The 16,800-nt window shown below is 39.1% G+C and overlaps 1 protein-coding gene across 6 annotated transcripts in view; it reads right to left on the bottom strand.

The window, feature by feature from the left end:
• Pex5l (peroxisomal biogenesis factor 5 like) overlaps positions 1 to 16,800 on the bottom strand; it is a 225,496-nt gene that overhangs the window by 90,322 nt on the left and 118,374 nt on the right. For 4 of the 6 annotated variants that reach the window (XM_035450897.1, XM_027392001.2, XM_027391999.2 and 1 more), the window contains one exon: positions 6,090 to 6,194. The exons of the other annotated variants lie outside the window; for them this stretch is intronic. In XM_035450897.1, coding sequence (XP_035306788.1) covers positions 6,090 to 6,194 — 105 coding nt within the window. The remainder of the gene's footprint in view (positions 1 to 6,089; positions 6,195 to 16,800) is intronic. 6 annotated transcript variants of the gene reach the window in all.

Raw genomic sequence — 16,800 nt, 5'->3', positions numbered from 1 at the left:
CTTTACTTTGAAATTGTGTGCTATGGATTCCTTCCTCATTCAACAGCAGGAAGAAGTTCCGGAGTTTAGAGTTACTTCAGTTGTCTTATATCACTTTATCAATTCCTCTCACTTAAAGCTTTGGACATGGAGCACATTGGTATCATTAAAATGTGCCTAAAACGTTTCTAATTCTTTGCTGATAACTGAGTCAGGTGGTTGCAATTTTGATAATCAGTTCAGTCAAATTATCATAGCTGAGTTTCAAAGGCCCACTTCATTAGGTGTAAGGTTTTTGTCTCTGTTCACAGCTTTACACTTCCGTTTCTTTTCTGACTGTGGTGTCTTCTCAATGTTTGCATCAGTTCAGAGGTCACTGGGGACATAGCTCAGTGAGAGAACATGTGCCTAGCATGTGCAAGGCTCTAGTTTCCCAAGCACATGCAAAACAAGCCCCATGGTTGTAATGGACACTTACTTCCCTTGCAGGAGTCCCTACAATGGTACACCTTGACCTTCAGTGCAGGGGAGTGAGCACCTTTGAAATCATCTCCATATCTGTGCTTATATAGCACCACCATCTTAGTTTTAAGGGTTTCCTCCTCACTAGACTAGAACTGTCACGATATTAGAGACTTTTTAAAATCTTTTTTTGCACCTTATAGTAGTGGTTTAATAAATGCTGACCAGTTTAATGCAGTGTAACTGGCTGGTTTTACAGCAGAATAATTACTTGGACATCTTGGACTTCATACTGAATTTGAGCAACCCATGGCAAGATTAGTGGTCTTTCAAAATGCTAAGCAACTTCCTAGAAAGCTTTAATCTATATGTTCAGGTCCATTTCCTTCCAGGGGTGTGTCTTTTAAATGGGTAGTATGGTGGCACCTAATCAGCATTTTGTAATTGGAGTAAGGCTGCTGGTTTTTCTAGAAAGAGGTAAAAAATGTCAAGAATTAACATCTAAAGCAGTGGACATTCATTCAGGCCTAAGCCAGCCCAGCGTCACTACCACTGGCAAGGATGGCATGGACACAGATGATTGGGAGGGCAAAGCCACTTCAAGACAATCTCCTCACCCATTTTTTATTTTAAATCAGAAACCTGAATCTGGAGAGTTTGAGGGAAGATATTTCAGAAGACATAAAAACTGGGGTACTGAAGAAGGTAGGTAGCTGAGAATTTGTATGAAGGGCTTCCTTATCAATCAGGAATCAAAAAACAATTGAGCCTTTATGCTTTGTTGTTAATCAAATATTCATCAAGTGATTTCAATTGAATTGTTACCTATTAAAGACTGGTCAGTTGACGTGGTCAGTAGCTGCTGCCACCCAGATGCAGGTATCACCACCAGCTCTGATGGATTACTATCGATACTTTATTTGAAAGTACAACTGCCTCAGTCCCATTTTAATTCCTCTAGTTTTAGTGTTTTAAAAAAGTAAATTTTATTATGCAATCTATTTGAACCAAATTGTAAGGAAATATTTTACTTAAAATCATTGCTTTTATTTTTTGAGATTATAATAGAATTAATTACATCATTTCCCCTTTTCCTTCCTCATTCCAACCCCTCTTTGCTCATTTTCAAATTAACGGACTCACTGAAAAATATTTTACTTTTAAATACATTCTGTTACTTAAACAAGGGTTATAATTATGTTACTCTGTGACTAAAATTTAACTTTATCTTCAAACAAATCATTACTTAGGTTTTTCATTAAAAGATATAGAGTGGAAATTTGTGTCTGACAACAAAGGAAAATGCATTTAAGATAATCAAACAGCACATGAGATATTAATTCCTGGAAGAAGCAATGATTTCACTTCAGGTCAATATTGCGCGCTGTTGCTTAAGCATTTCAACAATTAAGGAGTAATTTTTAAAGTTAAAACAATAAAGCTGGTGTGCAGGCCAGTTTTAATTGTCCACTTGATACTACATAGAAATGCCAGAAGAGAGTCTTAATGAGGGATTATTTAGGTCAGGTTGGCCAGTGGGCATGTCAGTGGGGGATTGCCTTGATTATTAACCAAGGTACAAACACTGAGATTACTGTGGGTGGTATCATTCCCTAGGCAGGGGGCCCTGAATAGTACAAGGAAAGAGAAAGCTAAGATCAAGCAATCATGAATGTATACACTCTCCTTTTCCTCTTGACTGTGAATGTGGAGCTGTAGGTTGACTTCCCTACAGTAATGGGCACAGCCTGGAACTGTAAACCAAATAAACTCCTTTCCCCCCAAGGTTTCTCCTTGTGAGGGTATTTGTCCCAGCAACAGAAATGAAACCAGAGCAGCTATAAACTGGAAACAACTGATAAATAATCTCATCTTTGTAATGTTGATGTAAATATCATAGTAATAGGCACTGGGAATTTTAAGTTGGATTTGTGTCTATGGAAGCAAAGGACATATATGCACCTGTGCATTTAAAAACTACCTTATTGTGTGTGACATTGTTGGTTTGAAGTGTATGTCAGTTGTGGCGTAGGTTTTCATTTATCATTTTGTTATAGAACTACTTCATAGCTTTTTAATTCCATACATATTTAGAATTCATTCAATGTCCATCAAAATAGTGATCTTAGGTGGGGGATTCTCTAACATGGAATGTAAGCTGTCTAAGTCTACTAATAAGTTAACCATCATGCAGCCCTTAAACAGTCTGGCTTCAGAGTCTGGTCACATGCCTACCCTGGTACCCTAAAGCTTCAGGTATCTGTGTACTAACAGCTCTGACCAGGCTCCACCCCATCACCCATGTTAGTTCTTCTTGTCACCGTCAAGGTAAAACATCCTCCAAATCCTTGACAATCATACTTTCTCTAGGCAGGACAGTTAGATATATAAAATTAATCCATTTGTGGAGAAAGAGACTGACAATGCCATTCCACAGTTGGGCAGTGTTATGACTTAGGAAGGTAGGTGCATACACTTAAAGCAATCATTTTAAGTTGATGATAGGAACCCAAAATGAGGCTATGCTTAGTCACCTTGAGAACATTTTCTCAGTTAAGGACATTACTCTTTTCATTCTTTATCAAACACAGAAAAATCAAGATACCTATGGAAGGATAAGAAGTGGGAATGGATACAGCATGGCAGTGGAGTAGGAAGGAAAGTGCCCTGTAGGCAGAGGAGATGTAAAACTCAGTTCTAAGACACTGTGCTTGGAGGAAAAAGGAGTCGGGTACACCTTTATTTAAAAAGCCAGAAGATCAAATCCGTCAAAATGAAACTTTCTCAAGTTTCCTCCAGAGAGTAATGTACTCACTAAGCCCATCTTGTCTCATAAAAACAAACCCTCATTTTCCATGGCATAATCTTTGGGTACATGAGTTTCTGTCTATCATAAAATTAGGTCTGCTTATAGTGTCACAGTTTACAGCAGTGCTGCTTAATATAAACAATAATAACCTTACACTGTAAAAACCTTCCGTGGTAATTAACAAGTAAAAATAATTTCAGCAACATATTTAACTCAGCATCTCCAAAGTATTTCAACTTGTGATCAATAAAAATTATCGGTGTGATACTTTGCATATTTTGGGATTAAGCATTCAAAGCTTTTTTTTTTCTTTTTAAAATGTTTGCAGCATATCTCAGTTTCCAGAAGCTGGATGTGCTCAGTGGCCACGTGACACCAGGCCTGGAGGAACTTTTCCCCCAAAGATTTGGCAATCTGCATTTTCCCTTCAAACCTTTCATCAATGTATGCCTGTTTACAAACTGTTTGAGTTGGCATTAATTTAGGGCAGCATGAACTTGGACTTGTTTGTTCCTACAGAAGTAGTAATTATACTTTCTGGGGTCTAGTTTTTGAATCCAGTCATCTGGGTAATTCTGCTGCTTTGTTTCATCTATTGAAGATGATATCACTGGAAAATGCCTAGCTAAATCCTTATCCAAGTTCTAGAACAGACTATTGGAATCACTATTTTAAAATGTTGAAATATTGAGCTGCTGAGTAAACAGTTACTGAATGTCTTATTCTGTATTTATCTTTTATGATTATCCCGAGAGGTTAGCAATTGGCTTCAGACATGCCTGGTGTCTATGACTTGACATCTGACATTGATATATCACGGATGAAGATGAGTCCTTGTACTGAGCAATATGTAGTGCTATGCCATAGTGGTCTTTACAAGAGACACTGGGACAAACATGTCAAGACAGTAGGACATTCACACAGGTTAACAAATGTGGCATGGTAGACGGACTGGATGCTGTGGTTGCCATGGGAAGTACTCACTTTTTCAGCTCAGTCAGCTTCTTTTGGCTTGTGCATGACACTGGTGCATACCAGGGAAAAAGCCACTTGTGTGTCATGTAAAAAACATATCATCTAATAAAACTACATTTGGTTGAGAAATTAACTCTATCACAGCTGTCACTGAGTTCCATAGAATCATCATTACAACAAGTGCATCTCATTTTATGAATCAGAATGATTCATAAACTGGCCAATATGCAATAAGGATACAAAGCATCAAAGAAAGCGTTACACAATCTTCATGCAGTAAAGTCATAACCAGTCTCTCAGAAACAGTCAACACAACACTAGACAGAGTTAAAAGGGCACACACAAATGTTCTGAATGTGAGAGGATGACAATATTCATGGTTTCGCTAATGTTCATATCATACATGTGAAAATAATTACTGGGAAGTAACAGCAAAATGTAAGGTTTGGGAGACTTTGGGGGATGACTGGAGCCTGTCTTAATTGTGGTATCCCAAGATGCTGTGGTAAAGCATAAGAGCCAACATCATTACAGGTGTGTGGCCCATCAGCTGCCTGGAATGCCAAGTGCTCACCTGCCAATCATTCACAGAAGTATTATGGGCTGGATATTTTGCATGTAGGATTCACAAAGGTCTGACTCTGATGGGCAGGTGATCATTATAAAATGGTATATACTTCATGTCAATTCAGTAAAGGACAGGCAACTTGATGACACCAAGGGAAAAACATCTTTTCTTTATGGACAACTACAACAAATCCACTCTGACAACATAAAATTTCCCAATCCTAGAAAACTTTAATAACTAAAAACTTTATTTAATTTTGGCGTTATATAATTTTCATCACAACGTGGCATTTAGAATAAAATAAAACCACACATGTTGGCAGCAGCTGGGCGCCAGATCTGCTGATAGTCTGAAAATAAGCTGCCATAATTTAGCTTTTGACAGAAATGTGCTTCATGGGGGCTGTAAATGGGCATTTTTTCTAATTCTAGGCGTGCGCATAATCGGGAGAGAATCGCTGCATTTACGAATGCGTTATGGAAGAAATGAAATGTTTAACATAGCAACCTAATCTAAATTATAAGATAAATGCAAGAAAAATATTTTTCATCTCAGAATTTAAAACTGGAAACTGCACAGGGTGGCGATGAGTCGAGCTATAGATATTTATGGAGACTTTTACAGGGTGTTTCCAGAGTCCCCAGTCATGTACAGGATCAGTCTCAGTGCGTCTCCAAAGACACATGTGGACTTCTTTCCGTGTGTGTTACAATAAAGGCTGAAAATGGCCCTTTAATGCTAGAATAGAGATGGTGTTTCCTCATCAAGACCACTAAGTGTGGGGAGGAGCAGAGAGCCATTTTCTGCATGGAAACTCGGGGACTTCCGGCTCATTCCTGTAACTTAGTTATCGACATAAATATGTATAGACAAATGTGTAGTATGCAAAGTTACAACAAATATATTTAACATTTAAGAAAATTTAGAGCATCTACTGGTAAACTGACATATGTATACAATACAACTGGATTTATTCAGGAATTCGATTTTTCCTTGTTATTGGTTATTTCTCAAAGTCAACAAGACTCCTTTTAAAGAAGCAGAGTGTTATACTTGTACGCATATTGTCTTAATTTTTAAAACTAATGTTGAGTAATGAAAATTAATATTCATGATCAAGAACTAATTTTTTTCTTTTGCAATTTTGGCTTTCATTTATACTTGTACAGTTGTTTCATTGAAACTGCTTAAAAGATTGGCTTGAGTTAGTTTTGTTTTTTTTTAAATCTGATGATCACATTTTTTGATACATTAACATATGTCAGCTTCCTACAGGAACCCTATGGGTCTGCCCACCTGTGATGTCACAGTAAGGAGGGGCTTTTCTTCTGCAGACTCCTCCCTCGGTATCTCCTTCATCACCATGGCAACAGCCTTATCTGCAGCCCTAGAGCCTTTGCCCTACAACAGTGAAACCAACAACGAGTGTGTCAGGAGGCGTCTTGAAGTTATTTAGGACAAAATAGGCTAATGTTTAAAGATCAATCCGACATGAGTGAAGAGGTGGGCTGCTGCCAGGGAATCTTGAGGCTTTTGGCTGAGGAGAAAACACACAAAATCTGAAAGATTATTTGTGAACTTTTAGTTAGCTACTTTTTTCACCTTTCACAGCGGACCTGTTTAACATAGTATTTTTATATGTATAATATATTTGAAGGCAATTAACATGAGAGGAACATATTTTTATAGTATGAATTTTAGCATGCTATGATTTCCTGTTATGTTCGTTTATAAATTATGGCAAGACAGCCCCTAGATATTTTGGTTTGAGGTAGAGATTAGAGTCAGGATCTGATTTGCTAAGAGCTTTCACTGGGTTTTCTTGGACTCTCATTTTTCAGTGAATTTGGCATAAGGAATATACAAACTTTATTTCTTAAGTATTCTACCACGGCTTCACATACCAGGGTTTTACCCATGGTGTTCTGTGGGATGGTCTGACTCGAGTCAACTAGAATTTCTTCCCCTGATTTCAATGATTTGAGACCAAGAAACTTCAGTACAATTTTAGACATGTCTTTTAATTGAAGAATTTTATAAATACACAAGTAAAATAGTCCTGTTGGGGACTATCTTGTATCTGGTGTTGGTTTGTCTCACAGAAGGAGAATTGTGAACCACCAAGGGATGTTATCCTTCTGTCCTTTGAGTTGACCAAATTTTCAAGTTTAGGAGAGTAAATATGGGTATGTCATCATGGAACAAAACAAAACAAAACACCACTTTCCCAATAATCTCTTGGTACTTTCAAAACAAAAACTTTCATTTGTTTCAGGTCTCTTGCCAGAGCCTCCCTGGAGAAAATCATTTTATACTAAAAGAACATAGAATATTTGTGTTGTCAATTTACTTAAGATATAGCTGTCTCACGGAGAGACATGTGGACAGGTGTTAATGTGTGTGTTGAGGGGAGCATTGCCTGGAAAGGGAATTAACTCCAGAACTCACAGAGCTCGACAGCCTCACCTATGCAACAAGGGAGGGCTTGGGCTATATTTTAGGTGTTGCAAGGACATCTGAAAACAGGTTCCATTCAGGGACAAAACCTCTCCATTTACTCAGGTTCTAACCTAAAATGTAGCCAGACACAGCTTATATTTATAGCAAGAAAGGAAACCTTTATGTACAGTTACTAGATTTTAAGACGTGTTTGTTTTGGCTTAAGGGCTGCATTATCAAATGACAACGTGCTCCTTTTCAAGATGAATAACAGGTACTGGAGCTATAATTTCACAGGTGGATCATTAAGCATTTGCATATGTGTTGCCAAAAGACTGCATGGCCTTGATCCTTGGGTTCACTGACTTCGGAAGAATAAAGGGAAACTTGATGTTTCATTGCAGAGTCAATTGGGGTAGACAAGAACTCCAGGCTTCCTCTTTAATGAAGCAATGTGACTGTCCTAAAATAGATAATAGCACAATTCTGAATTCTGGGGAAAGATGGATTGGGATACTATTCAGCCATTTAACATGTCTTTCAGATATTAACATTGTTTGAGTGAAACAGTGCATGCTACTAACTTACTATATGTTTATAGGCTATGCTCATTTATAGAAAAATAACCATCCTATAACATTTATTTCTGCAACTTTTCAAGAACAAAATCATTTGCGAAGAAGTCTTTCCATGCTCTAAGACGTTCTACTAATATAGCAATAAACAAAGTGGCATGCTTATATTCAAACCCTACTATATTTAAAGGACCGAATCTAGTGTTACAAGGTATAACTGAAAAGCAGTAACTCAGACTCTTCTTGCGATGAGAAGGAAGATATCAATTGATAAGCATCTCAAAAAATTTCAGGTGTATTTTTCGAAATGTCATTTATTTGAAATGCTACCAATCTAGGAACTACAAAGAGAGAATTTTTACATGTGCAACTATAGTAGCTAGAATTAGCAACAGACATGCTTTTTACTAAAACCGAAACAAAAACCAAACAAAAATTAGTCCTTTCATGCTGAACTCTAGAACAAAGCAGTGGTCGGCTGAAAGGTTGAATCATAAACACATGCGGGGCTTTGCATTTCTTGCAGAAAAACCCACCAAAGCCAGGGTCAGGTCACTTTTTTGAAGACAGTGCCATTTTTTCTTCAAGGTTACACCTACTACCTGGAAAGAGTCATGATACCTGGGTTAGTTCCCTGTTGTAACTGTCAGCTTTAGTGCCAACACCCCATGAATTTTGTCGTTTAACAAATGTGATCCAGTCTGAGCAGAGGGAAACCCTGCAGGTTCCATCTTTGTGGCTGCAGAAAGGGTATCTGAGAGCCCATGGTGAATCCACTCATCCATCCAGGGCCCCCTCCTATCCTACTGTCACCTTCATCTGCTGTCCTCCATTCAGGCTGTTATTTCTGACTATCCTCCTAATTTGTAGAATGCTGCTCCTAAAATCTAGAATCCAGCTGGTATGTGATATGGTGACTTTGCTCAATTTTGCCATCAGAGGCCCTGCAGAACCAACAGTAGAGCCACCGTGGTGTGACGCTCTTTATAGAGGTCAGCTGCTTAACACATTCCAAGAAACCTATATATACAATAGTTCAACCACATAGACATAACTATACCAAAAGGTCAACACTGACTTATTACTTGAAACAACACGAAGACAACAAAATGAAAACACAACTGGAAATACATTCAAGAAAGACCTGAGTTATATACTGCACACTATATGAAGCCATCTACTCCTGCCTCATGCTTAAAAAGAAGAGTAAAGAAGCAGATTAGAAGGTGATTGAGATTTATCTCATTAGGACCGCCTCAGTTGTTATTTCAGTCACTCCTTTTCTGATCATAGATCAACTTCACTTTTCCTCATTTCCTTCTCGAATTTCTTGAGATGTTTTTAAGTAGAAAACATTGTGTACTTTGCTGTGAGAACTCCATGATAGCTCTCATTTCTTTATAATTGCCTTCTTCAACAATAAGACATAGGGTATGGCAAACAGCATTGACATTTGTTATTTAAGAAAGCTCAGCTTTGACTCATTGCTTTTCTTATTGGTGATAAGGAATGGAAGATAGAAAGCAATGTTGGATGTCACAAGGCCATCTGGGGGGGGGCAGGGAGCCAGCACATGGGGACGGAGAGGATGGGGAGCCAGCACCTGAGGACGGAGAGGATGGGGAACCAGCACATGAGGACGGAGAGGATGGGGAACCAGCACATGAGGACGGAGAGGATGGGGAACCAGCACATGAGGACGGAGAGGATAGGGAACCAGCACATGAGGACAGAGAGGATGGGGAGCTAACACACGAGATGAGGAGATGCTGCACCACTCCCTGCTTCTCAGGGAAGGGAATGAAGCTACTGGGAGAAACTGCCTCAAGCTCAGATTTCTGAGCCAGATATCAGACAAAATTTAGGTGTTCACATGATAACTTGGTTGGGAGATATACCTCACTTGGACAGTTGAGATTAAGATTGAATCTGAATGATTTGGCCAGTGCTCTTCTCCATCTGAAGCATAAGAGGGACCCAGACCCTTCCTTCCTACCACACCATCGTATCTAAGGGCCAAGGGCAGCTCTCCTCCACTCAATCACATTTTTAGGCAGAAGTCACTTTACTCGGTGTAATCACTCAGACCAGCCATAAGCATACTATTTGTTTTTGTTTTTGCAAAAGGTTCTCACTGTGTAGCCTAAACTGGCCTGCCAATCACTATAGAGTGCAGACTGCCTTGAAGTTGTTTCAGTGTTCCTATTTCAGACTCCAAGTTGCTAGGATTATGGAAATATTTTTCCACTCCAGAAGAATCAGCCAACCACACGCATGCTCACTTGGAAGCATCCTCCTAATGAGATGTTTTTGTTTCATCTTCATGTACAAATAATCCAAGTATTCCAAGCATGCGATCTTTTTTAATTTAGATCCTAGCAGCTTGGTAAGTGCTAGCACTCCTCTGGTTCTTGCTCACACTGAGTGCCAGTCTGCCATCTTCATGGAGATTTCCTACACATCTATTTTGGGTGCCTAAAACACTTAGCATGCACAATACACAGATACTCAGTTCATTTGTGATCAGTCTGCTCTTACAGATTTTATTATGGCAACTGTAGAGTTTGTAATTGAAAACATTTATTGCACTTATTAGTGTGTGTGTGTGTGTGTGTGTGTGTGTGTGTGTGTGTGCATGTGTGTGTGTATGCATGTGGAGCTCAGAGGGCAACTTGTGGTTGTCCTCTTTCCTTCCACTATGTCACTCATGAGCATCAAACTCAGGTCATCAGGCTTGGTGGCAAGTGCTTAACTGCCCAACCTTTCTTTTTGGCCCCAAGGAGTTTGTAATTTAAAAATGCTTTTATTGTCTTTAATATATCTCTTTATCAGATATACTAAATAGAAGAAATGGAAACGCACTAAGATAGGGGAAAAGCAAAAGATGACAAAATTAGATGCCCGTCTTATTCTGGAACTAACATGGAATTAAAATAGAACTTTTGATTTTGATTTTAAATATCCATACATACTGTTGCCCAAAATGGAGAAACATCAAAATTGGGAAAATACAAATACAAGGTCATATCTTCTTGCAATATCCCCAAGCACTATATTTTATTTCGACAAAATCGGAAATTAAATATTTCTTAGGATGAATATTTAAAGGATAGACATATTCATGCTCATAATTGTGACCGAGTACACACACACACACTCACAAACACATACAGGCCCAAACACCTGCCATCTTCATAGTTTTGAAATGTTATTCAGTTTTGTCCATGTTAAAAATGAATCCCACTCGTGATTTCTGTGCACTAGACGTAAGCACCTGTGGGAAACAGGCTTTGAAAAAGCTAATCTCTGATGGCTGCCCTTTGCTGCCTTGTGCAGAGCCTGCTGAACATTCTTTCTCTCTGGGAAGATAAATGCCACAGTAAATGTCATGGTCTCTTGTGACCTCAACAGGAGAAAAGGTTAGAGTGGAGCTTCCCAGTGGCCTCTGAGCACTGGTCATTCCTGCCTGCCATTTTTGTGTCCTTTCTCACATAGATGTACCAGTGTTGATCTCCAACACAAACCAGGCTTCTGTTTGGGCTGCTGTGACTACTCTTACACCCTGAGACCTCTCCATGTCCGTGTTTGGTTCATTTTTAAAGTTGTGGAAATGGAGCTAAATGTAGGTACACTAGTTCTTCTTTCTAACCTTCTCAAAGGGTTCTCTGAGTTCCATTTACCCAAAGTTTTGTACCTTTCAAAAAGATTTACCATTTTTTTTATCGGGGTGTGTGTGTGTGTGTGTGTGTGTGTGTGTGTGTGTGTGTGTGTGTGTGTGTGTGTGTGTATGTGAATGCAGGTGCCCTTGAAGGGTAGAAGAGGGAACTGGGTCCCCCAGACCTGGAGTAACAGGCAGTTGGTAGCTTGCCTAACACCCTACATTTCTGAGATACATAAGCAACTGGAACCTCTCCCCAGGTCCTTACTCTCATCTTTTGTTTGCTAAGATGTTCCCAGCTACATTTCATCAGTGAGACTGCCTCATGAGAATGAAGACCATGTTTATTCCTCTTGAACAATTTCACATTATCTGGTGCAGGTCTCCACAGGCACCTAGATATTTAAGTACATCCAGTACATACACCTCCTGAATTTTTCTTCTAATTATTTAAGATGCTGGTATTACATAATGGGGCCACTCGTCACTTCATCTCAAGAGCAAGTCCTTTCACTATGCAGCAAGCAACTTTCTCACAGGGTGGACTGATTCAAATTATTTCTTTTCTTCTGACCTCATTTTTATATTGGTGATGGCATAAATAATCTATGTGAAAATTAAGAAATAAATGTAGAATGAAGTTTTGTTTGATAAATTTCAAATCTATTTTGAAATGTCTTTGACTGGTATGAAAAGTACGAATCCCCTGAATATAATCCTAGGGTGGGGCTATTATTGGTTGTTTTGATTTCTTGTCAAATATCATTTGCAAATGAGCAAATGAGCATCCTCTGAGGGGAGTTAGTTTTGAGGGAAAGGGAAGTTTTTTTTTTTTTTTTTTTTTTTACTTGTCAATAGTTTCCCTTCCCATCTTTAGTACAAGCAGTCTGTACAAATCACTGGCAAAGAGCTGATATAAAGGTCACTTCCCTGCACAGATAGTTGCTGCAACTGCTGGAGCATGGCATCTTTCTGAAGTGTTTGTGGCCTGGCACCTAAGTGTACATAGGAGGCTAAGCTGGTGAACTTAGGATCTCAGATGGTGAATGGTGACAACATAGAATGATAGGAGCCGTGCACACAACTTTGGTTCCTTTATTATGCTATACATTGTCTATAATTGGAACCTATTTCAAGATAAACAGAAAAAATGGGAATCTCTATAGATAAATGTGTAGTCACTAGTGAAACGTTCCCTTGGGTCACTTTGGGTTTGTTTTTTTATTTTTTAATGCCAGTGATTAGACACACTCCCCAAATTTCTAGTACATATGCTAAAGCAAAGAATAAATCATAAAAAGAATTCCATCCTCCTGCCAAAGTGGTGGTTTTTAATGTTGTATGTTTTTATGCTAGAACCAAAGGTTAGTTTTGAGGACCCCCTAATCCTTTCTTGAAAGATCTTCCATTTAATGTACAGTTACCAAATTACTGACTCAGATTTATCTCTAGATTTATCAAATCTAGCTAGATGGTTGGTAGAATTGTCTTGCTATCTGTCTTCAATCTGGAGGAAAATTATCAACTATTGAACTGAGATTCACCTCCTTATGGATATTTCAGGAAAATTCTATTTGATGTCCCAAAATTGTGGCTCTGGAGCCCAATTAATTAGTAGCTTTCCTTATGTTCTGGGAAGTACACGGTTTTTTGTTTTGTTTTGTTTTGTTTTTTTTGTTTTTTACTTCTTTCTCAGTCACTAAAACACTGTAGTTTTGCTGGCATAACTTAGGAAAAAGTGAGTTCAGAAACTAGACCAAATTGATAAGCGCCTAGACAAGAAGGTCTGTAGCTACAGTGCCCCACGTCTTGACTTTCCTAAAACAGTCCAAGAAGACAGTGAGGCTGTAGGAATGCTCACCCTGTTACTGCTCTCCTATCCAGCAACTGGGGACACTGGTGAGGTGTGGCTTTGTTTTTCTTGATACCACTGGCTCCCAGGAGTGTGGATAAATAGTATCCTTAATCTTGTGAGGAGTTTCGGGAAGCACAGAGAGGTGTTGTCATTGGGACAACAGTTCAGCCAGTTCAGCCAGGTGTGGCCAAGTGGGGGAGAGGAAGGAGGACACTGGACCTGTTGACTTCAGTTCAATTAGAGTCAAGACAGAAGAATTTCCAACCCCAGCTTTGCTTTTTATTAATATTCTTGCTAACCTTCCATTTTACCTTATGGAAATGAAGACTATATGCTTCAAAAATATGAAATAGTCACGTGAAAACATTTCTCACAATTCCTGGCATGTGGGAGGCACATAATAACTGCTGAGCCAAGGGACTCTGTCAATCTGAAAACATACAATAATGTGCAATAGTTGTTTTAACTCATGGAGTAAATATAAGTAGTTCAATCTAAGCTACTCTTGTCCTGGCTGACAGAGTCAGCCTGGTCTATGGTGACTTACATATGATGACATCACCTTCAATGGTGTCCAGAGGGGACTTTACATGATGTAACTCTTGGGATACCCCGGTGTTGAAAATAAAACCAATTCCCTTTTTTTATAATCACCATATACATGGAATTCCCATTGGTAAGAGTATAATCACCATTTTGCTTAGTTCCAAATATAGGGCTTTTTATAAATATCAATAGACAGATAAATTAGGCTCCTGGATTCCCCATGGATCAGAAAGCTCCAGGTTCAATGAGAGACCTTGCCTCAAGAAGTAAGGTGGGAGTGATAGAGCACTTGATATAAGTCTCTGGCCTACACATACACAACACACACACACACACACACACACACACACACACACACACACACCCACACACACACCCCATACACACACCATACACACCACACACACATACATACACATACACCACACACATACACCATACATACCATATACACACACCATACATACCCCCACACCCCCTCACACCACACACAGACACAACAACATACCACACACTCACCATACATACCACACCACACACACTTTATTCATAAGTCAAAGCCACAAAACACTGCTCCATATTCTCCTGGCGCATGCTTATTGGCCTCTGGAAGGCTGGGCTAGGGAGACAACCAGAAGAAGAGCGACTACATTCAGTGTTGAGACTATGGCTAAACCCAAGACTCCTGGTCTGTAGTTTATACTTATGTTCTGAGAATAGATGGAGCCCTTCTGTCTTTCTCAAGAATCATATCATTTCAGCTATCAGATGCTATGGTGTGCCCCATCCCAGCTGCGGGTCACACTATGGCTTCCCCTGTGTGGGAACACTGAAGCCTAGTGTAGCCTCAGTTGACAGAGCACAGAACATGGAGTTAGAGACTAGGTCTGACCTCCAGGAACAGCACTTTCCTTTCTTGTTTGACTTTGGGCAGAGAACATTGGTTTTCTTTAAGCTGTCAAGTAAGCTGTGAAGCAGAAAGCAGCCTCATTGCTTCTGTAGCATTTGTGAGACTCAAGCGGATAGTTTATGTGAGGGTGACCTTCAGTGTACACTAATAATGCCTTAAATCAGCACAATACCATTAGTTGTTTCAATTATAGTTCCTATGCATTGGGGAGCCCATAGCATCTGAAAGAACTATTTATTGCTCTCAAATAGTAACCTGACATAGCTGTGCTATAATGAAGTGAAAAATGAATGGGCTCCCAACAAAAAACAAGAACCCAGAAGAGTCTAATGTGGCTTTCACTGCTACAGCTATAGACCTTCAAAGCCTGTAAGGTTGCACTGAATTCACAGGCCATTTCCTGTGCTCTGGGGTTGATGAACACAGTACCATATGCACAAACATGATCATGGCCAAGCACACATGATTGCAGTAATGATGGCTTTCAACTTGAACATTCTAAGAAAGCGTTCAACAAAGAAAGTTTTAAGATGCTGGTAACATATTTAATACTTACAAAAGGTTCACTTGTTTGATATATTGCCATCACCTCCATATCTTGCTTCTTGTGTGTGTATTCATGTATGTGTGGTTATATGTGTGTGTACATTTGCATGTATTCACATAGATGTGAAGGCCAGAGGACAGCCTTGGTTGTCATTCTTCAGGTGCTGTCAACCTTGATGACAGGGTCTGTTAGTGACCTAAAGTTCACCAAGTAGGCTAGGCTGGGTGGCCGGTAGCCTAGGGATCTGGCTTTCACTGTGTCCCCATTGCTGGGCTTACAGGGTTGTACCACCATGCCCAGTTTTTGTAAGGTAGATCCTGGTGATCAAACCCAGGTCTTTGTGCTTGCAAGGCCAACACTATTACTGGAGTCATCTTCTAGCCCCTCATCTTGCATCTGATTCTGACCAGTTAGTGCAGTTGCTCGGCCACTCTGTTCCTTGAGTTGAGTTACTTCTATTCTCCTGCATATGAAGCATGGCCACATATATCTTCCATGCTGTGCACAAGCTGTGTCCCAATGCAGAGGAGAAAGTTGACAAGGTCTTTAAGTTGCTTATGAAGTTTTCCTCAACCAGATATAAGTGAATTCCTTGCCAGTCTCTTTCTAACATATATATATATATATATATATATATATATATATATATATATATATATATATTGCAAGAGATTAACATCTAAAAAAGCTTTGAATTGAACTCCACTCAACCTGCTAAATAATGTATTATAGTCTCTTAGGTCCTCAGATAAAAGGAACTGCATGGCCCTGATATTTTATTATAGAAATTGAGATTGATACTGAGTCTAGATAGATCTTACAGATATAGAAAATCTTTCCTCTGGCTTTAAATTCTAATTATTTCTACATTAGTATATGACACTTTATCATTACAGTAGTTTATTTATTGTATATCTATCTATCTATCATGTATCTATACAGATCTATACAGATATATCTATTTGTCTGTATGTATATCTATCTACCTATCATCTATCTTTACACACACACACACACACACACACACACACACACACACACACACACACACATTCATGACACAGCACATGTTGGGAGGATTGAGGAGAATTTGAGGGGACTGTTCCCTCCTTCCATTATGTGGGATCTTGAGATCAAACTCAATCAGTCATCCCATGAGCCCATCTCACTGGCATAACATATGCTATTTTTATTACAGTTTTGAAATGTCCTCAGAAAGCACAAGTGTCTTGACTCTCCATCTAAATTATTCCTATAAACACTGAATTAAAGAAAGCTCAAGATAGTTTCATCCCACTGACATTTATGTGTCTAAAAGCTAACATTTGCGCCAACTTCCTCTCTCTTCTGGGGACCACGTAACTGCAGCTTTTTCTAGTCATTTATAACTTACTCAAGAACAATAAGACAAAAACAAACAAAAGTACCCCAAAATAAAAAAAAACTGCACAAATTATTCTTTTTGTTCTTCCTGGGA

Source organism: Cricetulus griseus, assembly GCF_003668045.3.
Source record: "Cricetulus griseus strain 17A/GY chromosome 1 unlocalized genomic scaffold, alternate assembly CriGri-PICRH-1.0 chr1_0, whole genome shotgun sequence".
In the NCBI taxonomy this organism is placed as follows: Eukaryota; Metazoa; Chordata; class Mammalia; order Rodentia; family Cricetidae; genus Cricetulus; species Cricetulus griseus.
Note: the sequence above shows the minus strand (reverse complement) of the source record. Positions and strands in the feature narration are given on the sequence as shown.